The sequence below is a fragment of the Typopeltis vanoorti genome, chromosome 10, assembly GCF_054136105.1.
Source record: "Typopeltis vanoorti isolate ZY-2024b chromosome 10, IOZ_Tvanoo_1.0, whole genome shotgun sequence".
NCBI lineage: Eukaryota > Metazoa > Arthropoda > Arachnida > Uropygi > Thelyphonidae > Typopeltis > Typopeltis vanoorti.
This window is the reverse complement of record NC_143558.1, coordinates 39,226,375-39,253,706: the sequence shown is the minus strand read 5'-3', so window position 1 is coordinate 39,253,706 and position 27,332 is coordinate 39,226,375. Positions and strand designations below refer to the sequence as shown.

The window sequence follows — 27,332 nt, the reverse complement described above, 5'->3', positions numbered from 1 at the left end:
GCTTTTTATATCAGTTTTTCCCGCCTAAATTCTTCTCGTGATCTCTTTAACTAATTCCTTTTTAGTAAACTTTCAGCTTTCTCCCCACGTTCTGTTTCAAAAACGTGCTCGTTCACTTACATACGTTTCCATGACAACCAAACAAAATATAATAAAATCGAGGTACTGCATAACGCTAAACTTCTACAACCAGAAACAAAATAAGAATATTTATATTTCAATTAATGCGCAGTTAAATTATCAAATACAAGTTCTTATAATATTACCATAGCAATGAATAAAATAGCTTAATAATATTTAATACAGTCTTATCACTATTAATACATATATCGTTGATTATATAATTAGATATTAGACAAAATTAAAGTAGTTATATGAATATTAAATTGTAAAATAAGTTGTTTACATTAAATAATATTTACAAGTCTAGCCTTTGTGATGGAAGATCATGTTGGATTCTGAAGCAAATAATAATTACTCTAATCTCTACACAATCAGAATCCAACAGGGGTATTTTCCTCTCCATTTCATCCATTTTTTGGCATTCGTTCGACATCCAGTGCAGCATTCCTCAGTCAGTTCTCTGTTTAGAATGCTGCTGATTATAGTCAGATGCTCTTCTTTACTTTGTGTGTTCTTCTATAAGAAAGTTTATAATGTTCGATTGACATATTTAAAGCCATCATCTGAAAATCGATCGTTCTTTGAATTTGGCTTCAAATGAGTAGCAATTTTATATAAATCTTTACACTTTTATGTTTCTTAAATAAAAAAGTATTGTTTTAGAGTATGTCAGAAAAAAAATGTTGGCATATGACAGACTGCATTCGATTGTAGTTGCGTGTTTCGAGCAAAAAACAAACAAAAAACTACAGCATGTAAATTTGTGTGTGTGTGTGTGTGTGTGTGTGTGTGTGTGTGTGTGTGTGTGTGTGTGTGTGTGTGTGTGTGTGTGTGTGTGTGTGTGTGTGTGTGTGTGTGTGTGTGTGTGTGTGTGTGTGTGTGTGTGTGTGTGTGTGTGTGTGTGTGTGTGTGTGTGTGTGTGTGTGTGTGTGTGTGTGTGTGTGTGTGTGTGTGTGTGTGTGTGTGTGTGTGTTAAATTTAAATGTTGATATGCCTTTTTTGCAAACTATATTTCCGCTGTGGGATCTCAAACTACTAAATCAGCCTGAAGAATACACACAATTATCAAACTCGTAATACAATGGCGTTTCCTGTAGGCTTAGTTGCTTGGGTCATAATTCAAAACCGTAAAAATAATAGTTTCCAGTATTAATGAATGAATGTATGACCGTCATATAATAACGGGAAAATTTTCTAAAAATATGTAGTTCAGGTATCATTTTATTTTTCTGGATTGTGCTAAATATATTTTAATATTTTATCACCGTTGTTAATTTGATAATCACATTAATAATAAATGTCTTCAATATTGAATTGAATTTATTCCGTTTCTATCCTCTTTTCTTTCTTTCAACCATTATTTAACTTAAAGACAACAGTGGAAATCGATGAAAACTTGTATGAAATTACTGCGCATTCCGTCCTCTTAATAAATTCTATTAATTTCATATTTTAACAAAGAGAGACGTAGCTAATAAATTAAAGAGTTAATTCTGTATGTTAGTCAAGTAAATAATAATTTAAAATCCGACGTTTCACTAACTGATATCTGTCAGCATTTTCAAACGATACACTGGTAAGCAATAGAAAGTAACAAAAACTAGGAAACTAACCGACAATTCTAAAAATTACATAAAGTTATCACTGTGCGTGATACAATGATATGATACTCGTGTTGCAAGTGCAACGTTTTATTTGTTGAGATATTTAATGTAATTTTCATGAAAGTTCATTTCTTTTGGTTAAATGATCTGATTAGAGTTTTCCATATATCGTAAGATTAGGCCTTGATTCTAATTTCAGTTACCTGTTGAACGGGCGACTGTAGCAGCTTCTTTAAATGTTCTGGAATGGTAGTTCTCTTCTATGTAGGACATATGGCTCATATCCCATTCATTATTTTGGTTGGTAGAGGCAACGTGTGAAGAAAGGCCTGATACATCCTGTCTGTTATTCCTTACATAGCCTATGTGTTCTTTCTTTCTTGTATCAAAACTTCTAGATGTCTGTCCGATGTAATTAATACCGCCAGAACAAGGAATGCTATAAACTCCAGAGTATTTGTAGAAAGGATGGCTATCTTTCGATGATCTTAAGAACTTTTGAATGGTCTCAATAGGTTTGAAGGTTACTCTGATATTATATGGTTTTAGAAGAAGAGCTAATTTCCTGGATATGGCACTAACAAATGGAATTGTTATAGAGCTGAAGTATTGGGTTTCATCTCGTTGTCTTTACGGTATGTCACTAAAGAGAATCTTGTTGATGATTCTTGTAGAGTAGCCATTTAGGGATAGAACTTTGGATATTTTCATTAATTCTTCTTGTAGGTCGGCAGGATCTGTGATACACTGTATAGCTCTTTTTTTTGAGCATATGGATAATGCTGAGTTTCTGGGATATGTGGTGAGACGAGTCGAAATGGAGGTAGCGTCCATTGTTAGTAGGTTTTCTATATACTGACAAGTTGATGCTATTGTCAGTTTGTTTCTTAATAAGGACGTCTAGGAATGGAAGTTTATTATCTTTTTCTAGTTCCAATGTGAAACTGATGGTGGTGTTGTGGAAGTAATTCATTTTGTTTAGATAATCTATTAATTCTTCTTTTTTGTGATTCCAAATGATGAAGATGTCATCAACATACCTAAACCATGTGGTTGATTTTGGGGTAATTTGGGATAAAATTTGAGTTTCTATATTTTTTCAGAATAGCTCGGCACAAGAAGGAGAGGGAGAGAGAGGCTACCCATGGCTAATCCAGTGAGTTCTTTGTAGTAGGTGTTTTGCCATGTAAAATAATTTGAAGTTAAGAAATGCTTGAACAACTTGGTGATGTTGGGTGGGAACGAGTTTTCTAAGGTGTCAATGACTTCTGAAACTGGGATATTTGTGGACAGAGATGTGACATTTTATCCCAAATTACCCCAAAACCAACCACATGGTTTAAGTATGTTGACGACATCTTCATCATTTGGAATCACAAAAAAGAAGAATTAATAGATTATCTAAACAAAATTAATTGCTTCCACAACACCATCAAGTTCACATTGGAACTAGAAAAAGATAATAAACTTCCATTCCTAGACGTCCTTATTAAGAAACAAACTGATAATAGCATCAACTTGTCAGTATACAGAAAACCTACTAACACTGAACGCTACCCCCATTTCGACTCGTCTCACCACATATCCCAGAAACTCAGTATTATTCATATGCTCAAATAAAAAGAGCTATACAGTGTACTACAGACCCTGGCGACCTACAAGAAGAATTAATGAAAATATCCAAAGTTCTATCCCTAAATGGCTGCCTTACAAGAATCATCAACAAGATTCTCTTTAGTGACATACAGCAAAGACAACGAGATCAAACCCAATACTTCAGCTCTATAACAATTCCATTTGTTAGTGCCATATCCAGGAAATTAGCTCTTCTTCTAAAACCATATAATATCAGAGTAACCTTCAAACCTATTGAGACCATTCAAAAGTTTATAAGATCACCGAAAGATAGCCATCCTTTCTACAAATACTCTGGAGTTTATAGCATTCCTTGTTCTTGCGGTATTAATTACATCGGACTGACATCTAAAAGTTTTGATACAAGAAAGAAAGAACACATAGGCTATGTAAGGAATAACAGACAGGATATATCAGGCCTTTCTTCACACGTTGCCTCTACTAACCGAAATATTGAATGGGATATGAGCCATATGCCCTACATAGAAGAGAACTACCATTCCAGAACATTTAATGTCGCCCGTTCAACAGGTAACTTAAATAAGAATCAAGGCCTAATCCTACCAGATATATGGAAAACTCTAATCAGATCATTTAATCAAAAAGAAATGAACTTTCATGAAAATTACATTAAATATCTCAACAAATAAAACGTTGCACTTGCGACACGCGTATTGTATCACGCACAGTGATAACTTTATGTAATTTTTAGAATTGTCGGTTAGTTTCCTAGTTTTTGTTACTTTCTATTGCTTATCAATAGAAAGTAACAAAAACTAGGAAAATGCTGACAGATATCACTCAGTGAAACGTCGGATATTAATATTTACTTGACTAACATACAGAATTAAGTCTTTAATTTATTAATACTAGTGGTCAAGAAAAAGGTCATAATATAAAAAGAGAGATGTAGTTGTTTAAGTGCTTTGGGACATAATTATTACAACTGAAACGAGTGACTTCTAGAATCTCAAAAAAGAATAAAAAGATAAATATAAATAATGCATAGATAAAAAAATGAATTGCGTTTAATGATTTTTATGAAATAAAAATTTCATAAAATTTTAATGATATAAAAATAAATTTTTAGCGCTAATATAAATTCACTATTACTTCGGATGTAAATTATCTGCGATTATTATTTTTAATTGAAAAATAAACATTGCTTATTAAAGATTAGTACTAGGATTATGTTATAATCCTAGTGCTAATTACATCTATAAATTAAGATGTAACATACCGCTTAGAATACAAAACTTAATTCATTTTAGCCATAACATTAGCTTTTTATTAATATTAAATTTATATCAATGCTAAACGTCTGATCAAGGGATCGTTATATTTTTTTCATAACGCGAGAAGCCAGTATCATAAGGTGATAATGTTTCTCTCCGGAAAATGCATTTTTTAATCTACCTCCCTGGAAAATAAGCAAACAGACTTGCTTGGAAAACACATTCGGTTTACATCAAATGCTAGCCTCATAGATTTAGTTGCTTGATCCGTAATTCCAGACATCAACGGTTTAATATCTTGCTCTTCATTTTGCAGAATTTTTAATCTACGAGAGTTTTTCAGAAAATGTTAGGGCAAGAGCGCATCGTACGTTAAAAAATGCATCGAGGGATAGATGAAGAGAACTGTTGTGTATTTCCTTCCTCATGACCACAAGATGGCATCGCATATGCCACGTTTACAATTATAGCATTAGTTACAAGATGGCAGAATGACTGGAAACATCTTCATACATAGCAGTGTGTTCCAATTTTTTCGTGTTAGGAATATCACACTCTCTCTCTCTGTGTTCACTGGGCATCTACAGATGCTGTATGGTCACTCCGATGCTCGGTGATGTGCCACACCAGGCCTTGCCATGTAGTCCTGTCGTTTGCTTTTCTGGAGGCCTCAACTCTCTGAAGATCAGTCACTCCACACACACACCATCCATCCATCTCATTGATGGTCTACCCCTGCCCCTTTTTCCAGTAACTTTACCTTCTATTACTGTTCTCGGAAGTCCCACTTTCATCCTTTCTATGTGTCCAAAATATTTTAACTTTCTTCTGTCAATATCCTTAAGAAGCCTTAAAGTTCTGCTGATCTTTTCTAACACCCATTCATTTGTACCCCTTTCAGTATATGATATCCTCAGCAGCCTTCTGTAACACCACATCTCAAAAGCAGATATCCGTTTCTTATCTGACTTCTTTAGGTTCCAAGTCTCACATCTATAAGTCGCTGTTGGAAAAACAACTGCATCGAAAATCCTCAACTTTGTTCACATGGAGATAGATCCATCCTTTCAGATTTTAGACAGGTCTTTGACTGTTGTTTTAGCCATTCCTAACCTTTATTTCTGACGTCTTCTGAACAGCAATTCTTCACATTAATAATGGATACAAGGTACTCAATCTTGCTGACTTCCTCAATTCTTTCTCCATTAGGTACACTTATTTCTCAAGAGCCACTCTGTTTGTATTTCCTTTGAGAACCATAATTTTTTGTCTTGTTTAGGATTGAGTTGAAGTCCTCTGTTATTACTGATCTTGTTAACTTTATCAAGAATTTGTTCTACTTCTTCCTTTTCATTACAGAGGTAGTATTGTATCATCAGCATACCTTAGAATACTGATCAATCTACCTCCTATCCTATTTCCTGTCCTGAGCTCATCCAATGCTTCACGCATGATGCCCTCTGCAGATATACTAAACAAGTGAGGAGAAAGTAAACATCCTTGTCTAACTCCTTTTCCAACTTGAAGCGTCATTCAATCCAATAGCTGTTCTTACCGTGGCTTCTTGCTCCTTATACAAGTTGGCTATCAACCTGATAGTGTGTTGAGGAAAACCAATTCTTTTCATTACTTCCTACAGTTTCAAATGCTCAACACAGTCAAAAGCTTTAGAGTAGTCTAAGAACCATAAAACATATTACAAGAGGGAGTCTTAATTCTTTATATTTTTCTATGATCTGTCTAAGGCAAAAGATCTGATCTCAGGTGCCCTTACCTTTATCACACTGACAAACTTTAATCTCCGCTTGATAGAAGCATACAAAGCAAACAACTCAGCATATTTCCCTCTGCAAAATCATTCTACAGTGTTCTGGAATTCATAATGGAATTTCGTTTAGTTTCTTAACTAGAAATATACCGGAAATGGCGAATGCTACTGTAACTCGCTAGATCCGTCTCAAGCACACCTTAGTGTTTCTGTGTAGAACCACCACCATAGTTCATGATAATGGTTTTACCGTACTACATTGCGAATAGCACATAATTATAATTACGGTGCTGTACCGGAAGGTTTTTGACCGCTTTGTTCACCGTTCTGATCTTACACCTCTTTTTGGTCATCGAAAAAGAGGTGTAGACCAGTGAAGAAATTCCTAGCTAGTACGCTGGCAATGTATGAGCATTTTCTGCTTAAAGTGGTTGTACTTCACTTCGTTCTACGCCAGAATACGAAGAGAAAATCGGCTTATACTGTACTTCCATCTGTATCACACTCAAGTCCATGCATATTTCAATTTGTTGGTAGATATTTGTCTCCCTTTTTGGAATCTCTTATAGTTTAGATATGATAAAGTCAGTTCAGAAGCATATCTTTTGAGCACAATTGGTGAGACACTATAGGGAACCAGAAATATTTTTAATGTCTACTTGTTCATTATTCTTCTGATGACTTTCTAGCGGAAAGTTACAGGAGGCATGTGATGTGGTTTACTTGATCGTCGATGCAGAAGTTAGATGAGCAGAAAGATTTAGGTAACAAACGGAAAAAACCTGCCACATAGGAAATACTAACCTATTTGAAATCTTAAACATGACGAGGTTCAGCAATTCCCCCAGAGTTAGGACAGCACAACTCCTTATGATCTATACACGGCAAATTAATGTAAACGAGAAGGAAGATTAATATTAATACCTTAGAAAGAAAAATTGAGTTCGTGCTTTCCACTAGTTCCACTTTCATAAACTGTTATTCATCGATCCTTTTGACATTCACTCATTTCACTACTTCAGATCTCTACGTCCTCCACGTATTCGGCAGCAGCAGATATTTATATTCCTCACGAGCACAGTTATCGGCACCATGCTTTCAGGTGACTCTGATAACGTTCTCCCAACGATGAGAACTTTACCAGAACTTTATTTCCAGCACTCGTACATAAAGGTGTCTTTTGCTATGCGCTTTTGGTTTATAATGGGCGGTGCTAGTGAATGTCTATTAATATGGAATCGTGTATTTATCCTTAAAAGCTTTACATAGCAAATTGGCTTCTTGATGTATGGTTTGGATTAAATTTAGTGACTTGGGATTACATTTAAAATCCACCGTTTGAATAAGATTTTGGACAGTATTGATCCATTATTCACTTCGGATAAGGGCCTGATATGGTCTCATACAATATACTAAATAGCTGTTTTGGTCTTGTAATCCTGCATTTTAAATGAAACAAAAAAGAGAATGGTGATAGAAAGTATATAAGAGAAATGAAATCCGGAGAGTATATATCAATACCCAACTTAAAAAAAAATCCTGAAATGGGGAAAAACAGCTGGAGATGATATTAGAAAAGAAATAATCAGAAATGGAAGTATAAACCTTTTTTCACCGACTGCATTACAGAAGCTTGAATTCTAGATAACCGGAGTAGAGTTCTCTTAATACTAATACCGTCTCTAAATAAAAGAACAATAAAGTTGCATTTGAGAAAAACAGCGGAATTTCCCTGCTGAAAGCTCCCGTTAAGATTCACGCAAGCATTCTTGAGAAGCTAAAATTGTGAAAGAGAAACTTGGAGGGAAAACAAGCTGGGTTTATGACAAACAGGAATTGTCAAGATCAGATTTTCGCCTCAAAACAGATAGCCGAGAAATCATGGGAACACAAAGATGATTTCTGTTTAAGTTTTGTATGTCAGGAAAAAGCACACAAGTAGCCAGTAGAAAATATGTTCAAAATGATGTAATTATATTGCTGTAAACAGGATATTATATCCTGCAATACATAGTATATTTAAGTTTTGATTCAACAGAATTGGATGGTATTCAAAGGCCGTTTGAAGTAAAATCATCAATAAATAGAAATTTAAGTGAAGATAGTGGATACCCACTATCTTATACATATTCATTATCAATACGATATGGATTTCATTATGAATAAGATAGTGGATACCCACTATCTTATACATATTCATTATCAATACGATATGGATTTCATTATGAAGAAAAGCGGCATTAAACCTGATATCAAAATTGTAGATGATAGTTTCAGATGATGTTATACATTTAGGAATTTACGTTCCTAATTCATTACGAGTGTGCTGGATTTCTTAATTAGATTGGATAGTTGCTGTAACAAATTTGCCATGAACATCAGCAATAAAAGAGCAAAGGATGAAAATAGTTAGGAATATTAAAAACAGCCACATTCTGAATGAGATTTTGGACTGTGAAACAATCAAAACATTTCGGTTATTTAAGCATAATTTTTAGCGAAGATGGCAACTTAAATGTGGAAACAGACAACAGAATTAGTCAAGTTCGTTTGTTGCTAAGTTAACTAAATAAATTTATATGGAATAAGCAAGAAATTTGTCAAAACAGTAAACTAGCTGTTTTATTGAAAATATAAAATATTAATATTTTATCAATATTTTAATGTTTAAACTAGCATCTTCGTTTGTCAAAATGGTGTTAATAACTTTTGTATCTCAACAATGAATTTTAAAAGACTTTTGTTTCAGTTTGGAATAGCATGAAATATTTATATTGTACTTAGCAGTTCTAATTGTTTTTTTATTATTTGTGTTTCGTATATTAATAATAATAAAACTCCCATATCCGTTAATTGGTGAAACAGCAATAGCTACTTTTTTAAAAAATACTTTCGATTGGTTTAGTGAATAACTTCAAAAACTAATAACACAAAAATAAAATGGTATTAATATTCATCCACTTTTTCAGATACTACCTTCAGTTTACTGTTAACCGAGGAGTAAGATCCATTGGTGTTATCGCCATTGATGATGTTTCCCTGAGTCCGGAGTGTTTTAGAATAGGTAAGAAAGATTTCTGCTCTTTCCTCAATCAATAAAACAAAATATAGAGTTCAATAAAAGGCGAAATAGATTATTTAACTATTCGGAATAGTAAAATAATAGTAAAGATATATAAAGCCTTATAATGCTTAGTTACATTGAAAGTAAATATTCATAAAAATAAAAAAATCAATTAAAAATATTTGAAGAAATTTAAGTAGTGTTTGGTACAATCTTTGTATTGTGTTAAGGTCGAGTGTAATATTAATAATTACTCGAACTACACTTTAAAACGTTTATGTCATGAGTTTTTGACTTGCATACATCTTTCACTTTTACGCGAACTCCAGTTTTCAATATCCCGGATGTATTCTAATCCTATGCTTTGTTGATCCCACACAATAACCATCAATGCCAATATTTAAATAATTGCTGATCGATGAAATTATGTATAATTATAATAGTTCTAAAACGTACCTGATTGATTTTTAAGTTATAACAATTTAAAAATCAATCAGGCACGCTTGAATCTAAAAACGAAAAATAAATAAATAAAAAATACTTGCTGCAATACAGAAACAAGTTGGATTGATCGATTAAACTTTGAAACTGAATACGCATGCAATCGATAATAATTTACATTCCAAAAGGAATTGATGCAATAATGCCCATTATTCGACCGATTAATTTATTTCGTGAAATGATATATAATTATCATATAAAAGAGGATATTATAAACACCATACAATACCAGGATCGATTACAGTGTTTTGCTTCATTTAAAAGCTCCCGGCACCTCAGAGCACCTTAAGGAAAGTTAGAAACAACTATATTCGAAATTTTCATAAAAACGGTTGAATGATGTGATCTCAGTTTTACTTCCCTGTTCATTTTAGTCCCATTAGCTCGAATTTCTTAGACGACCATTAGCAACATAAGAAGTCACAAAATAAATTGGTTTAACAATTTATTTCGACTTGTATATCAGTAGAGGTGGATGGGAGGGAATAAAAAGGGAAAACGACGCTTTTGTGGGACTTCTTATTTTCAAACCGCTTTAGTTCTCCATTAATTGGACGTAATGTTTCAAATTTGGCAAGCTGTGTCTCTTTGAATAAGAACGGCAGTCTGATACCTACAATCGGAGTTTCCGCAAGTCGAATTTTGCCTCTAATGATTCTTGTAATAAGAGCAGCCAGTGATCCACCGAGTGCATACTTTGGCTTAAGAGCCATTGCCATGACTCTTGATATAGTTCATTTCGAAATCCTAAAATAAACTTTAGGAACTCGTTGAGCACAGATCAAACACCACAGTTATAAAGTGTAATTAAATTTATACTGCCTTATATGCACAAGTGAAATATAAATATAGAATAAATCTGAAACAACTCCTTTGTGTGGTATAAATTGGACATGTATTTATTTAGGCTGCGAACAGAAAAATCGAAAAGGAAACTGAATAGAATTTTTTTTTAAATTGAATGTAAATCGCAAATAAATGAATGAAGTATAAGAAAAGTTTAATAATTTATGAATATATTCAGTTACCTAGCAAAAAAATGTTTATATTGAAACACTTGTTTTTATTTTTCAGGCATCCCTGAGAACGAGTCATGTTATGAATCCACACCAGGTATTCATTATATATTATGAGATTTGATAAGAGCTTGCATTTGCAATTAATCTGATTTGACTAATTAAGTTTCCTCTTAGTTAATTCATAGTATTATATCAAAAACTAGCAGTTTATCCATTAAAAGTTGATCCTATTCTCTTAAAATATTATAAATGTTTACACTTCTGTTCAGTTCATCTCAACGAACTTATCCTAAACTGCGATACCCTTATTCCATTAGAGGTTTATGAATTTCTTCCCTCCCAGTTCTTTAGTCTTAGAGAATCGTGTTTTCTTGGGTCCAAACCACAAAACATCATAAAAAACGAATTTCTTTTTTTTTCTCTTGGAGATAGAGTTTTTCCGTTTGTGGAACCTTTTTCCCCATCTCAAAATGTGCAAACCTGCCAAAGAACACACGCAGCACACTGATATAGCATTCAAGTGAGGATAAGACATACTGCCATCGTGTGGACGTTGCCATCATTTTAGTGTGTTATTGATTGACTCATTGTGATCACTAATGGTTAAGGCTCGAGGGACTAGGGTTAACTCAGAGGAAGAATGCAATGACAGCATACAGGTTTCTCACTCATTACCATACAATAAAGGTTCAAGTAAATGATGATAAAAAAATAAAAACTAATTGCAAAAACTTTGGCTCATGTCATCGTTCCCCGTTTATTCTTTCTCATAATGTAGGCTATTTCATCAACAGTAAAAAAAGGGGGTTTAAAATAATCTCCACTTAAAAAAAATAATTTTTTTTTATGTTATGGACATAATTTATTTTTTTATGTTGTAATCAAGTTTTAGTGACTACGCATTTCGAGTTAAATCAGAGTCCATTTCTTGTTGGAAATGACGTCATAATATGATGGGCATCTCTTGTTACATTTATTATAATGCCATAAATCAAATATAGGAAAATTTATTCACGCAATAAATGCCTTTATGAAGGGATGCTAAGAACTTTTGCAGTAATTGTGATTTCTTCAAGAAATCTTTCGGAGCTTTGCTCATTAAAGATATGTGTTTTCGGACAGGATAAAATGCTGGATTTTTTATTGAACAATATATGATAGGAACGAAAAATCCCTGCGTTTGAATGATGACATCAATTTGTTGAAGCCTTTGATTTTTAAACCAAAAAAAGAAATTATTTTTATATTATTAAGAGCGTGTACCGGAAGTTTGCCGCATGTTTCGGTGAGACATAAAATGTCTGATCTCATCATCCAGCTCTAGCATTTTGTATTCTCATGTGGAAAGCAAACAGAATTCAGAATCATCTGCATACTAAAAAGTTAGTTTGAGGATTCTCACATTACGAAGATATTGATACATATGTAAACTTGACAGTGTTATCTGTACTCTTACTTTGCAAAAACTTTAACTTTTATTTGTTTTAAACGTCCTTAAACTGAAATTATTTAAATCTCTCATTTGAGTCTTCAATATTCATTATCTCAAATCCACATAACAGGGAGACACTGCCTTTTGCTAGTGGATTGTAAACTTTTAGATCGGTATGAGCTTTTAAAGCGATGTGTAATTTTGTGCCATGAGTAATTTTATGTGAAGATAAAAATCTGTGAAAAAATGGATTATTTTTCTAATTTTTTTAATCATTTTTTTTTCTACAGAAGAATCTTTTCCAGAGTTGACTTTACCAACGGATACATCCAGTGAGTATGCAGGCTCAAGCAGTAAGTCATTTAAGTGCATAGTCCTAGTAGTAGATTGCTTGCTGTGGAAGTTAAACACCAAATAGACCTCATCCTATTCAGTTAACTTCAGAAATTTATTAAATAAGTAAATTTTGATACGTAAGTTGTGAATTTTTAAAATTATAATTACTTTTGTTTATTTTTGGTCAGTGGGGGAGATTAAAACATAAAAAAATTCTTGATGTTGATTTAATCTACTTTCTATATTGAGTGGAGATTTACAAGGTAATCAAAATTAGAAAAGTGACTTTTCTACTAATTAATGTTTCATTATTTATGTCAGAATATCTCATCACTAGCTGTGGAAAAACAGGACCTTTAGGACCATCCACCAAAGATTGTGATCAATCTTATTTTAATACAAGCACACGAGTAGCTGTAGCTGAGAACCCTCCTTTAGCAGGAATGCAGATGTGGACAGTTCCTAAAGACGGCCTATACACGTAAGATATAAAAAAGCTCATCTTAGGTCGTTTATTTTCGCATTGCAGCATATCTCAACACCACATTTTGAATAGTGTCGTGTTATTATCAGTATTTATTTTGCGCTGCAATCTATTTTGCCTTCTGTTTCACTGCTGTATATTTAAAATCACGTTTCTGAGGCTCTGAACTCAGGTGATTTGTTGTGGTAAACTATACATACATACATCTTCAAGGCCCACCTTTCCTAATTGGGTTGTGGGGGCAACAGCTGCAAGAGGAACTTCCAATGGTCACGATCCTCTGCCACCAAGCTCAAGTGTTCTGGTGGGATTCTCAAACGTGTCCACCCAAGGTTTTGGATATAATCTATCCAGCGAGTCCTTGACCTTCCACGTGGCCTCCCACCCTCTGGCTTAGCAAAGAGGACCTGCTAAGGGAGCCTCTCTTGTAGCATTCTGACCACGTGCCTGTACCAACGTAACTGCGATCTCTCAACACGGAGAAGCAGCTGTTGAGTAGGAAGGGTTTCCCGAATTGCAGAGCTTCTGACTCTGTCGAGTCTTGTCAGCCCCGCAACCCCTCGAAGGAACCTCATTTTAGCCGCTTAGATTCGTGTCTGCATTCTTTCGGTCATTACCCAACTCTATGTCTCCATCCTCACCCCCATAGATGAGGATGGGGACATACACTGTATTGAAGACAGCCAGCTTTGCCTTCTGGCTTAACTCCCGCCTCAATACTACCGAGCGGCCAAGCTCCCGCAATATTGAGCTTGCTAAGCCAATTCGAGTATCTAGCTCTACGTCCCATTTTCCATCATTCGTGAATATGGATCCAAGGTATTTAAACTTCTCTACCTGCCTCATTGGGACTCCACTTACATGTAGAGTGCACTGGGATGGTTGTCTTGAGACCACAAATGTTTCAGTTTTGACCACACTGATCTTTATTCCGGCGTCTGCACAAACAGCTACACCAGGACTTGTGCTTCTACCAGGAAGTAAGCCACCTTTTTTCTTCCTGGAACTTTGACTCAGCTATGCTCCTGCACCATCTTTCCAAGCACCTAGCATACACTTTCACAGGCAGGCTGAGCAGAGAGATGCCACGATAGTTACTGCAATCCTTCTGGTCTCCCTTCTTGAAGACTGGTATTATAATGCCTGTCTACCATTGCTTTGGTGCTCGCCCAGATATCCAAGCAGCCTGACACACTCGAGTCAGCCAGAGAACACCGTCTCTATTTAGGCTTTTAGCATTTCGGGCCGAATTTCATCATCGCCAGCAGCCTTGCCCGATTTTAGCTATTTTATTGCTAAATGGACCTCTTCTGCTGTGAGACTAGTCATTGCCCCGATCTGCACCTCTTGGATGTCCACAACTGCTGGGCCACCCGGGTTAAGAAGGCTCTCAAAGTATTCCCTCTATCTGTGGAGGATATCCTTCTCGGTTGTTAAAAGTGCACCATCAGAGGCCTTAATTGCCCTTGCTGTGCACGATTTCCTCCCTCGAAGGCCTGCCAGAATACCTTGTTTGCATTTGCATAGGATGAGTCTAATCTTTCTCCAAAGGATTCCCAAGCTTTCTGCTTTGCTGTCTTTACTGCCTCAGCAGCAGCTTTTCGTGCCTCAGCATACTGCAAACGCATCTCAGGTGACCTGACCCTAAGCCATGTTAAGTAGGATTCCTTTTTTGCCCAGACAGTTTTTTTGGACTTCTTGGTTCCACCAAGGTGTTCTTTTCTCACTGCCCGTTGCCACGCCGAGCCGCTTTCTGCCACAGCATGAGAGTGCAGAGGCAGTGCCAGCTGTCTGTGGTAAACTAACCATTCTTAATTTTTAAATCGAATTTATTGAGTAAATTCATTGCGACTTCTTTGTATCTTCAGACGAATTTCGGATAACCTTTTGCAATCAAAGAATGTCTATACAGGAATCAATTAATAAATCAAAGAAAAGACATACATGTGTAACAGAAGAATGCATGCGTCTCAAAGTTGACCAAAGAACGGTGAGAGTTCCTCTTTTATCCCAGCGTTGTCAGTTTAGATTGTTTTCGTTAGCTACATAAAAAAAATTCCCCTTAATATCAGTTCTCATCTTATTCGATATAGATTCATGCAATAAATATCTGTCTGAACTATTGGCAGTATTGTTTGATATTGTTGACTTGTTTACTTTTTTACATACTTGTTACGTCATTGTACGCTTTTTTTATATTTTTTGTAGTTGACTGTTCGTTTTTATATGTTGTTTGACTGTTTTCTCTTCAACCTGTTTGCTTAATTGTGTACATATCATATATGTCAGTTCACACTGTTAGTATTCTAGTTGGAAACAATAGGCTAAGCCACATGTGAACTGTGTGACGCTTTGGAAGCTTAACATGAAATATTTGATTGAAACAAACAAGATGCACGGGTATGTATATGTATTTAGATAGAGATTACGAAACTGAGTTACCTGCTGTCGAATAGTTTACTTGAGTATTATTAAGATATTATCCCAAGCCCTTCTGTACTGCAGATTAATTTTAAGCGCTTATAAATATAGGTATTTATTATTTTTTCCTTATTTATAGCCGAATCTTCAAATATAATAAACTAGTAAAATTCAAAAAAATAGTAAACTTCAAAGACTTAAGATTCCACAAAAACTCTCTTGCGATGTTTATTCACTTTCCTTCCAATATTAGCTTTTTGAAGATAGTAATCATTTTTTTGTTTCCAACACAACACGTTCTTTTAATTCAAAGTCTGGCTTATATATAAGAAATAAATTAAAACAGCAGTTTTTCTTCCTAGGTAAAGTAATCATTGGTACTAAAATTATCTTCTTATAGCATGTTCGCTAGAGGAGCAGGCGGTGGTCAAGGTGTTAATAACAGAGGAATAAGCAGAGGAACAGTCGTTCGAGCCACGTTTAATCTTACTGGTGGCGAAACTTTATATATACTGGTGGGTCAACGAGGTACCAGCCCATGCTCGCAGGTAAATCGATTTTGTTTTCTCTCTCTGTCTATCAGTCCAACAAACTTTGGCCCTTAAGCAAAATCTAGCTTACTTTCATTTCCTTAAATGGAATCACGAACTGAAATTTCATTTCCATTTCCTTCTCTCACCCCCCGCCCTTATCACTTAATAACTAGACCCATAGAATGAACATACCAAACTCCTTGCATAAACGTAGAGAAATATATATTAATGTCTAATGATATTTATATAGAAGATTACTATTTTATATGCTTCTCATTTCAAAAGTTCTGCATATCGCGTGGCTAATAGGATTTCTACCTTTACGGAAATACTTGAGTCAGCCTGACTCAGATCAACTCATTGACAGCCTGATTGACATACCTTTTCTTCTTCTTCTTCTTCTTCTTCTTCTTCTTCTTCTTATTATTATTATTATTATTATTATTATTATTATTATTATTATTATTAAGAGAGACCTCCAGGGAGTCAGGAACTCATCGAGGGAGGCCAACTATCACCATAACCAACTGCATAGCTTTTATTAAATTAATCCACACTCCAAAGGGAATCCATTCTGATCGCGCACCACTCTATGAGAGTTGAAATCTAGCTGTCACTCCTTTCTTGGCTGCATTTCTTCTCATCTTCAGTCAGTGGATGCTCTCTAATGAACAGTTCCGATATCCTGGTGTTCTGTATGACCCTTTTAGAAGTTTGTAAGTCACACCTATTTTTCTCGTTTTCTAGTGTCTGCAATCCGTAAATTCTCAAAATACCTTCATAATCTGTAGTCCACAATTCTTATATCATTTTAATAATCTCCTTTTCACATCGGCATCACCACTGAAACCAGGAGATCAGACCTGCGCACAGTAGTCCAAGTGAAGTCGTATGAAAGCCTTGTAAAGATGCAAAATTACTTCCTTATCCTTACATGTCAAAGTTCGTTTCGGCATTTTAATTATACCCTGAGTTGCATTTTCCAATCACAGATATATGACCTCTGAACTTCAACTTCTTATCTACTGAAACTCTAAGATCTCTATCTGAATTAGTTTCTTCCAGCATAATCCCACCAATATAATATGACGTTGCCTGTCTCATATTACAATAATGCATAATTTTCCATTTACTAACACTGAAATGACAGCCCATATTCCAAGCCTATTGCAATGATTTTCTGCAAGTGCTGCATATCATTCGCATTCCCAGCTACACTAGCTATGCTTTCAAACATAATCATCAAACGGCTGTATGTCTCCTGGCAAATTCTTTCCAGTGTCATTAATGGAACAATTAAATATCAATGGATCAATGAATGATCCTTGTGGTACACTATCATTTACCTTAAATTTAGCAGACTGACTTCCCCCGTATACGACTTTTTGATATTTGTCATTCAGCCGTCCTCTTATCCATGCTGATAATTTATAATCCAATCACATATTCTCCAATTTATGCAACAGTTATGCTGATCTGAGCAAGTTTCTCAAACATCACCTTCCCTTAGTAAACCCGTTCACTGCAAAGTGTGGATTCTCTGTCAACCCATTTCTGTACATCAGCCCTTAATTATCCAAAATCTTCACCACTACTCCAGATGGTATATTTCTGATAGGTCAATAGTTTGACACATCAGCCTTTGCACCAGCTGGCAATTGCTATCCAGCTGGTGCAAAGGCTGATGTGTCAAACTTCAGCCTTTGCACTCCCTGTCAGTTGCCATTTATGCTGGAGTGAAACACTCCAGCATAAATGGCAACTGATAGGGATGCAAGTCTTGCCCAATTATTGGGCCTCGGTGATAAGGCAAATGGAGATCATATTGAAGGCCTACAAAGGCATTTTATTAACTAAATGTTTGGTTTTACAATAGGAGTGCAGTATGCAAGAACTCTTGAAATGATACTCGTAAAATAATATAAATATATAAAATAAATTCTCTCTCTCTCTCTCTTTGGCGTTTTTTTTTTTTTTTTTTTTGGATTTCTCTTGATCATTGATTTTTTTTTTTTTTGTTTCTTTCTAGAATATTCCAGATCGGGTAAGTCAATTGCCATTTTCATTATTTAAATTCGAAACACAAAGTGAATGACATTTTATTAGTCAATTGTCCAAATTAACTTTTACCGCTTTAATTTGCTTTGTATTATTATCCGTATTGCAATTTCGCACTGGAATAACGTTAACGATTAATTTTTTGCAAGGCGATCACGAAATGTGGTTAGATCACATGTTCTATTCATTTAATCAATGCTGTGACTTCATTATCTCGATTATTTTCTTATGCTGTGTTACAGTTGAAATATAAATGTCGAACTAAAATCAAGAGAAGTGGATTTAGAACTCTTAAAACCATGACGCATCGAGGAGATGGTGGAGGAGGCGGTGGAGGTGGAGGTGCTACCTACATATTTAAGGTAAGTGTTAAAAATATCAAGAAAGCACAACATTTTATAATATATATATATATATATATACAGTATATATATATATATATATACAGTATATATATATATATATATACAGTATATATATATATATATATACAGTATATATATATATATATACAGTATATATATATATATATATATACAGTATATATATATATAAATGATACTGTAGTGTGTATAATATACGTTTCCAATAGACGTATTTTTTGGGAAAATTTTTCCAAGTTTATTATATTCACTTTTTTTTATTTCTTTGCTTTTCTGTTTCGCAGATGGATCGATTTACTCATCAGCGCATCCCTCTGCTTATAGCTGCAGGAGGAGGAGGACTTTCGTTCAAAAGAAACGACGATCCCTTAACTGCTGTTGACCCTAATGGACGAGGTATAAATCTCACTCTCGGTTTCACAAATGGGGCTTCCTCAGAAGGTGGTGCAGGTAATGAATATAATCATTCTCCGTGCATTAAAGGCAATTTTGTTTACCAAGAAACTTGCTTAATGCTAAATATTAATGCTTACTGCACATATTTTTCTTTATTTTGCGTTAATTGTGCTTTTTCTCGGCTCCAGGAAATAGAATTTTTATTAGTATTACCAATGGTAATTCATTCAGTCAATTCCTCGGCTATGAGAGGTTTTTCCAAAGTCATATCAGCAAAGGTGGTTTGATTCAGTTCTTTTCGTCGTTCTCGTTTGATGCATATTTGTAAATATTTTCAGGATTAATCTCACTTTCCTATCTACGGTAAGTTGAACCTGATTTTTGCAATATTAATTAACGATTTAGTTAATAATAATTTCTTTTTGTATAAAAATTTATCTTCTAATTTTCCCAGAACTTTCACTCTTCATCCAACCGCTCCAGTCTTCTTTTTAAAGTTGCTTTTCGGGAATCCACTTACTTAAACATTTCTTTATGCAGAACCTTATTACATCCCTGTTGTTTTTGCTGTATTTGCTGATGCTTGATGTAAGGTTACTAGAATAGCAGATCACTGGGAGTTCACAATTTGAATGTGTCAATCCGAAGTGGAAGTTGTTGTTTCTACCAGCTTTCACTTGAAAAGAAGTAAAACTCCTTTTACTTGTTTTTTCGTTTTCGTTTTTCTTTTTATCTAGTTTAATGTATCCTAAATTTTCTTTCTTACAAATATCTTTTCTGCTGATATTATTCTTTGTTGGTCTATTTTTTCATCATCCATGTTTCGTTTCCATACAATATAACGAGTTTGGTTAAAAGATTGAATATTTTTAATGTTACATTTTTTTTTACTGAATTTAGTTTAAAGATATCACTAATCATTCCTATAATTTTGCTCAATTTCATAAGTTCATGTTTGGAATCTCTTCCTTCAGTGTAACTTATATTGCAACCAAAATAATTAAAATTATTAACTTGAGTTGTTTTCGATTCAGAACAATTTTGCTTCTTCTTCCTTTAAATGCCATAACTTTTGTGTTTTCAGAAGGTATTTTCATTCCATATTCGGTAGCAATTATGTCAAGGTTGTATAGAACTAACTGTAGTTCATCATCAGTATTAGCCATTAGGATTTGATCATCTGCATATAATAATGTGTTTAGTTGGTAATTTAGTTCTAATTGAATGTGTTATTCAAGCGTTGCTATTCTTTTAATATTTCATTAATATATGCAGATGATCAAATATTAATAGCTAATATAGACCAGCCACCCTGTCTTATTCCTCTGTTTATATTCTGCTCATGTGTCTTTGGTTTTTACTGTTATCGCATTATTTTCTTATATATTGCTAACTGCTTTTATTAATTGTGAAGATAATTCAGTTTTAACGAATATTTCAAACATTTTGTCTCTTTTTACTAGGTCAAAGGGTTTTTATTCATAATCTGTGAATAAGATATGAATATTTAAGTTGAATTCTTTTTGTGTTTCAGTTAACTGTTTTAAAGCAAAGCCTAAATCAATTCATGAGCGACCCTTTCTAAATTTATTTTGTTCTTTTACTCAATGTTTTTATATGTAGTTTCTATATCATTATATTAATAATGATTAATAATTAAATATACATAATTAAATACGCGCGATTAAATTAAATTATGCTAAATAACCGTAACGAGTTATTCTGGGATATTTTTGATGATTGGATAATTAATTAAATCCTGTAAGACTCTTGAATATTGTTAGTTTTTACTAAAAACTTTACGAAGACTTCAAAATAATTAGTGATCTGAACGATGAAGCTATTTTGTATTCTTTCAATTTTCCTATATTGTTGAAATTTCGAAACGATGTTCACATTTTCAAGTTAATTCTTGAAAATTTCGAATTAAGAATTTCGAATTAAGCCACTATAAGCGGTTTCTTTCTATCATATAAAAATCCGAAGTACACCTTTTGCCTTTCTGAAAAAATAATGTTGAGTTATGAAGAATTTCGACTTATTGTAAAGAAGTGAAAAAAATGCTGACATTGTAATTTATCACAAGGACGTATTGAGTGGTATAAGCAGAGTTGTCCAACATCTCCAACTGCTCTGTTACTAAGAAATAAGTTAAAAAGGTACAGCAGTAACTATTTTTGGCCTACCTGACGGCCAAAAATAATTAACTGTGTTTTCGTTGGGCGAAGCGAGAATTATAAAATGCAGTCCGGTTTAAGCTGTGAAGAAATGTCACTCTCCTGAGAAGAAAGTCCTGGAACATAGCCAAGTCTGAACTATGACGAGGGGAAATGGACAGTTATATTCCTTGGACTTCTGGCGTTCAGGACTGGAAAAAGTCAGCTTAGCAAGAAAGCAGAAACAAATATTGCATAATCGACGGGTACCACTTTTCTTTAAATGAGTATTGAAGAAACATTGCTCCTGGCTTCTGGTATTATCCATGAGATTGTTGGAATTTTGTAATCGCTAGGTTTATTGTTGTTGCTGTTGTTTTTTTCTACTGACAGGTCGATATTTCTGTTTGGTTACCTTTAATTCAAATCATGCCAAACGTTAATGTGGAAAAGTTTAGTTACACTGGTCTTGGAGGAAAACATGGTCTACCGTATCCGTTTGCAAACATTTTATATTTCTTCTCTGGGAGGATTCAGGCGTTATTAGAAATCGTAAATAGGTTTTTTGAAAAACTTGTCGTGAAAAATTGTAATTTCTAGTTGTAAGATTTATTTATACTTCTGATAAATACGACAGTTATTTTAATCAGTTTTTGATTTAATCATCAGTTTTCACGTTTTAGAGGGGATTGGTGTTTTGTAAATGGTAGGAATCCATTATTTATTATTATTATTATTATTATTATTATTTTGACACCTCCAGGGAGTCCAAAAACTCATCGATGTAGGGCACCTGCTCTACAGCTGTCTCCACCACTCAATCCACCAACTGACCGCAACTACACTAACGCCATCTAACGCCGACCACCACCACTTTAAATGAACAATTGACATGTTCATTTAATCTGAGTGATATTATCATCATCTCAGTGTTACTTTTTTATGAGTAATAACAACTAGAGATCAATGTGAATGCACTTAACAAATATCTTCAGCGCAAAATATACTATCAGTCGCACGCGTACTTCAAATATCTAAATTTTGATATAAAAGAATTTTCATATGACAAATCCAAAATATTATTTATGCCATCGTTGATGTGTTCCTTCTATTTTAGATAAATATGAAATTGGAGGATTAACGGATAGTTCCAGGATTTTAGATAAATCATCTAGAGCTCTAGATTCTCCAAAGAGTATTTTCGTATTTCCAACTAATATTATTGTATGAACTTATGAATAATCCCATTGTGTTGTGCCGTCGTTTTTTGTGATTTAAAATTGCCAAGCCTTGAATTTCCAGAGGAAAAAATAAATAAATGTTTGCCTGGTCGATGACCGAAAGCGAGCCTTGAAATCTTTTTTTTGTGGATGTTACAACGTGAAAATTATCACAAGGTTATGCACGTAGCTGGAATGTTTAAAATGTTTGGTTGCAAATGTTTGGTTTGTACAAATTTGCACCATATCGGCTTTCATTTGTTGCTTATTGGAGGCCTGAAATGATTTGAAAATGTTAATTTTTGCTACGTGGATCAGGTAATCGGTTTAGTAGCTGCCTAGTTCGTTCACGTATGAATGTACTGCAGACTCACCGCATTTCGTGGGCAGGATTCACAGAAAACTAATTAATAAAATAAGAAAACGCAAGATTATTTTTATTCATGAAATAATTATTTAAAATAATTCTGTTTTATTCCTTTTCCAGAGACCAAAAATGATATTTATCGAGCTATTTCAAATATCTAATAGGGGAATTTATATACTCTTAAATGATATTTTTGGGGTGCTTAAGGGTCAAAGCTGTATAACTGAGAGGAGACCTCCACATAGCCTTTAAAGGAATGCGGAGAACCGACCAGGGCTTCTGACCTAATGTCCAATCCTCACCTTCTCGTGGTGCACCCTGTTGGGTATCTACTTGGATACTGAACGGACGAGGACGGGCTGGCAATTTGGGATTTAGCCGACCAAATTGTATTCTTATTGGTTAAACCAAAATATAGAATGATGGTACAACATGACAAAATTTCATGCCGGCTGGGGCGTCGCCCGGTTAAACAAGGCCCCCGTTGTTTTCGCCAGGGAACCAGGGCGAACAGCGAAAAGTCAGCTACTGGAAAAAACCCTAAAACACACCTCAACTCAACATCACCAGAGTTAAAGATCGGTACTATCAACGTAAGAAGCCTGAATGGCAAAGAAATGGAGCTAGCTGAGGAATTAGATAAGTACCAGATCGACATAATAGGGGTCACTGAAACAAAAAAGACCAAAACTGGTGAGATCTGTCTGAGCAATATATACAAAATGTTATATTCAGGCAATGACAATCAAGGAAAAGAAGGAGTAGCCATAGTATTCAACACACAAAATACGAGGCTGATCTTCTTAAATGGCAGTCAGTCTCAAGTAGAGTAATGTGGGCAAATATGAGAATGGGGAACTGGACAATGAGACTTATTTGTGCCTATGGTCCCACAGAAGGTTCTACTAAGGTAGAAGTGGAGGAATATTTTGAGGCTTTAGAAAAAGCAACTGACACAATGAAAAATAAAAAGTTGGTCCTTGTTGGGGATCTAAATAGCAGAGTAGGAAATGATTGTGAGACATACAAAAATATTTTGGGAAAATTTGGAGAAAAGAGCAAAGCTAATAATAATGGCAAATAGCTGTTGGATTTCTGCACAGGACATGGACTGGTTATTACTAACACCATGTTCCAACATAAAAATGTGCACAAATTCACATGGAGAGAAGAGGCAAGGAATAAGAAAAGTCTCATTGACTATGTTATTGTTGATAGTGATGTTTTCTCCCTGGTGCAGGACACCAGAGTGTACAGAGGATTTGAAATTGGAAGTGATCACTATTTAGTCTTGAGCAGGATAAAATTGAATTTCATATTGAAAAGAATAACATGTAAGAAAGTTTTAAAGCGAATAAAGGTTGAGCAGCTCTCAGATGTGAGCTGTAGACTAAAATACACAAAGATTATTGAAGAAAAAATGAAAGAGTTTGAAAACAGGAATCAAACCTTGGAGATTCAGTGGCAAACTCTGAAGAAAACATTGATTGATTCTGCCAGAGAGGCATGTGGTGAGGTTGTCTGTAAGGATAAAAAATTCAGAACTCCCTGGTGGACACAGGAAGTTAAAGAGGCAGTGAAGGAAAAGAAGAAAGCATACCAGATGTTCCTCTAAAATAAGTCAGCTTGTGCTCTTAGAGAATATAGAGACAATGCAAGAATGCTAAACACTGTGTAAAACTAGCTAAACAAAAGTCATGGGAGGACTTTGGCAAGAATATAGAAAATAAATATCAAGAAGGTGGCAAAATATTCTGGAGGTTGTTGAAGAAGCTTAAGAATGGAGGAAAGAGTGCTATAAAAGGAATTAGAGATGATAAAGGTGACATGAAAACGGGAGAAAAAGATATCCTTAAAGTATGGAGTAATTACTTTGAAAAACTGCTAAATGAAACAAGCAGTGATGACAGCACAGTGGTAAAAAACACTGACCAGGCATGCAGTCAGGAATACATATCCATACTTGAAGTAGAAAAAGCCATCAAAGGCTTGAAATGTGGAAAGGCAGCAGGAGTAGATGATATTCGACCAGAAATGCTGAAGTATGGTGATATAAGAGTCTTACAGTGGCTGCACTGCATAGTTAGAAAGCCTGGACAGAGGGACGAATTCCCGATGAGTGGAGTAGAGCTCTCATAGTACCCATATATAAAAAGGGAAATAAAACTCAATGTGAGAATTACAGAGGTATTTCCCTACTGAGTGTTCCTGGCAAGATGTATGCAAGTATACTTGAGAAACGGTTGAGAAGAATTGTGGAAGAAAAGCTTGGTGAAGAACAAGCTGGATTCAGGCCAAATAGAGGCTGTCAGGATCAGATCTTCACTTTACGACAAATAGTCGAGAAAGCATGGGAATATAACAAAGATCTATATTTAAGTTTTGTCGATCTGGAAAAGGCATATGACAAGGTGCCAAGAGAGAAGCTATTCAATACGCTACAGTTATATGGTGTCAATGGGGCATTATATCAAGCAATACTTAGTCTTTATTTGAGTTGTAAGTCAGCAGTTAGAATTGAAGGAAGTACAGGAAGATGGTTTAATGTTAAATCTGGTGTGAGACAAGGAGGTACATTATCCCCTCTGTTATTCATTATCTATATGGATCACATTATGAAGGAAAGTGGTATTAAACATGATATCAAAATTGGAGATGTTAATGTCAGCTCTTTGCTTTATGCGGATGATGTTACACTTCTAAATAAATCCGCTACAAGTCTGCAAGATTCTCTGACTAAATTGAATAGCTGTTTTAATAGATATGGTATGAGGGTCAGCAATAAAAAGACAAAGACAATGAAAATAGGCAGAATCATTGAAAATGTCAACTGTGTTGTGAATGGAGAACCTGTGGAACAAGTAAAACATTTCAGCTATTTAGGCACGATTTTTACTGAAGATGGTAAATTAAATATAGAAATAGACAACAGAATCAGCAAAGCTGGTATGGTGGGAAGTCAATTGAATAAATTCATATGGAATAAGAGAGAAATTAGTCGGAACACTAAATTAGCTGTATACAAGACAGTGTTCAAACCAGTTTTAACTTATGGATCTGAGAGCTGGGGCAGAAGTAAAACACTTGACCAAAGACTAGAGACCACAGATATGAGAGTCCTGAGAAAGACTATAGGCGTGAACAGATGGCATCAATGGCAGTGTCATATTAAAAACGAGGATATTAGGAAAGAACTTGACATTGTCAGCATCCAGGAATGCGTTAGCAGAGCTAATCTCAGGTGGTATGGTCACTTAAACAGAATGGGCGAAGAAAGATTAGCAAAACAGGTGTTCTCTGCCAGGTTGGCAGGAAAACGACCCAGAGGAAGATCAAGATATAGGTGGATTGATACGGTACAAAGTGCTTTAGACGATAGAAATATAAGATCTGATAATGTTGGAGTGTTGACAAGTAACAGACTGATTTGGAGGAAAATTGTAGATAGGAAATTAATAATGATGTAATTTTTTTCATGTAGTACTATCATATCCTGTACACCCCTTGAGGGTATATGGCAGGAATTTGATGATGATGATTAAATGATATTACAGATTAAATTATAAATTAAATATCAGAAATATGAAATATTTATTGATTATAAGTTTACAAAGAAAAAGAAAAAAAAGAAAGAAACCCATTTTATAAAGAAAATTTTCTTGCATTTATTCAGGAAAATCATCCAAAATTTATTAAAATTTAAATTTCTTTCTTCACCATATTAGCGCGGTACCTGATTGAGTTCAATCGTTTTAAAGTCTGCCCTGTACCTACAAGAACACCGTACAATTCTTATCATTCTTCTAACATTCTGAACCTTTCTTAAGCAGATTTCCCTCTCAGCACACTGTTGATGTTTCTCTCCTCTTGGGAAATTCTTTCATAACGTTCTCTGCGTTTTCTTTTACTCACCGTCCGCGTTTACTTACTCTTTCCGCTCTTCTGATCCAAATATCTATTTCGACCAAATAACCGAAATAATACTTGCTACAATGAACACATTCGTTCCCTGTTCTACTTAAGATTTTGTTAGATAAAGTTATGTAAAACAGGTGAAAAATGACTGGTTGAAGTGCTTTTGAACGATGCGGCTGGGAGAGGTGTCTATGAAGAAATCTTTTTCGAGCGTTTCAACAGGCTTTTAAACACATTCAAATAAAATGATGGATCTACAGTATTCGACTTAGATCCAGATTCAACAGTACTTGAAATAAAGCCCATAATCACTTATAATAAAATGGTCGGTTACTAGAGTATTTGTCTCAAGAGACTGCATCTATCTATATTGCTAAAGAAGAAATCTAACTAAAGAATCAGAGAGAAATTTTAATTTTGCTATAGCAGTCTACAACAGGAGAAAAATCCACGTATTCATTTTCTCTTCCTTGTAATGTGTTTGTTAAAACCAGCACAAGAGAATCTTTTAGTAAAAGATTCTCTTGTGCTGGTTTCCTATTTTTATTTATAAATAAATATTAACAAACTTTTGTTTGCTTATAAATAATTTTGTGAGCTTCATAGTCCAACAACAGATCTCCTATGTCAGAGATACGTAAATTTTTCATAACAAACAGAGCAGTGAATGAAGTTTTTGAAT

General features: G+C 34.5%; 1 protein-coding gene across 3 annotated transcripts in view; it reads left to right on the top strand.

Moving 5' to 3' along the window:
- The window catches only part of LOC150102353 (leukocyte tyrosine kinase receptor-like), a 535,474-nt gene that overhangs the window by 443,819 nt on the left and 64,323 nt on the right, over positions 1-27,332 (top strand). For all 3 annotated transcript variants that reach the window (XM_090398770.1, XM_090398769.1, XM_090398768.1), the window contains 8 exons: positions 9,335-9,429; positions 11,005-11,043; positions 12,672-12,713; positions 13,039-13,198; positions 16,023-16,170; positions 18,185-18,199; positions 18,456-18,575; positions 18,881-19,046. In XM_090398770.1, the coding sequence (XP_090254896.1) occupies positions 9,335-9,429; positions 11,005-11,043; positions 12,672-12,713; positions 13,039-13,198; positions 16,023-16,170; positions 18,185-18,199; positions 18,456-18,575; positions 18,881-19,046 (785 nt within the window). The remainder of the gene's footprint in view (positions 1-9,334; positions 9,430-11,004; positions 11,044-12,671; positions 12,714-13,038; positions 13,199-16,022; positions 16,171-18,184; positions 18,200-18,455; positions 18,576-18,880; positions 19,047-27,332) is intronic.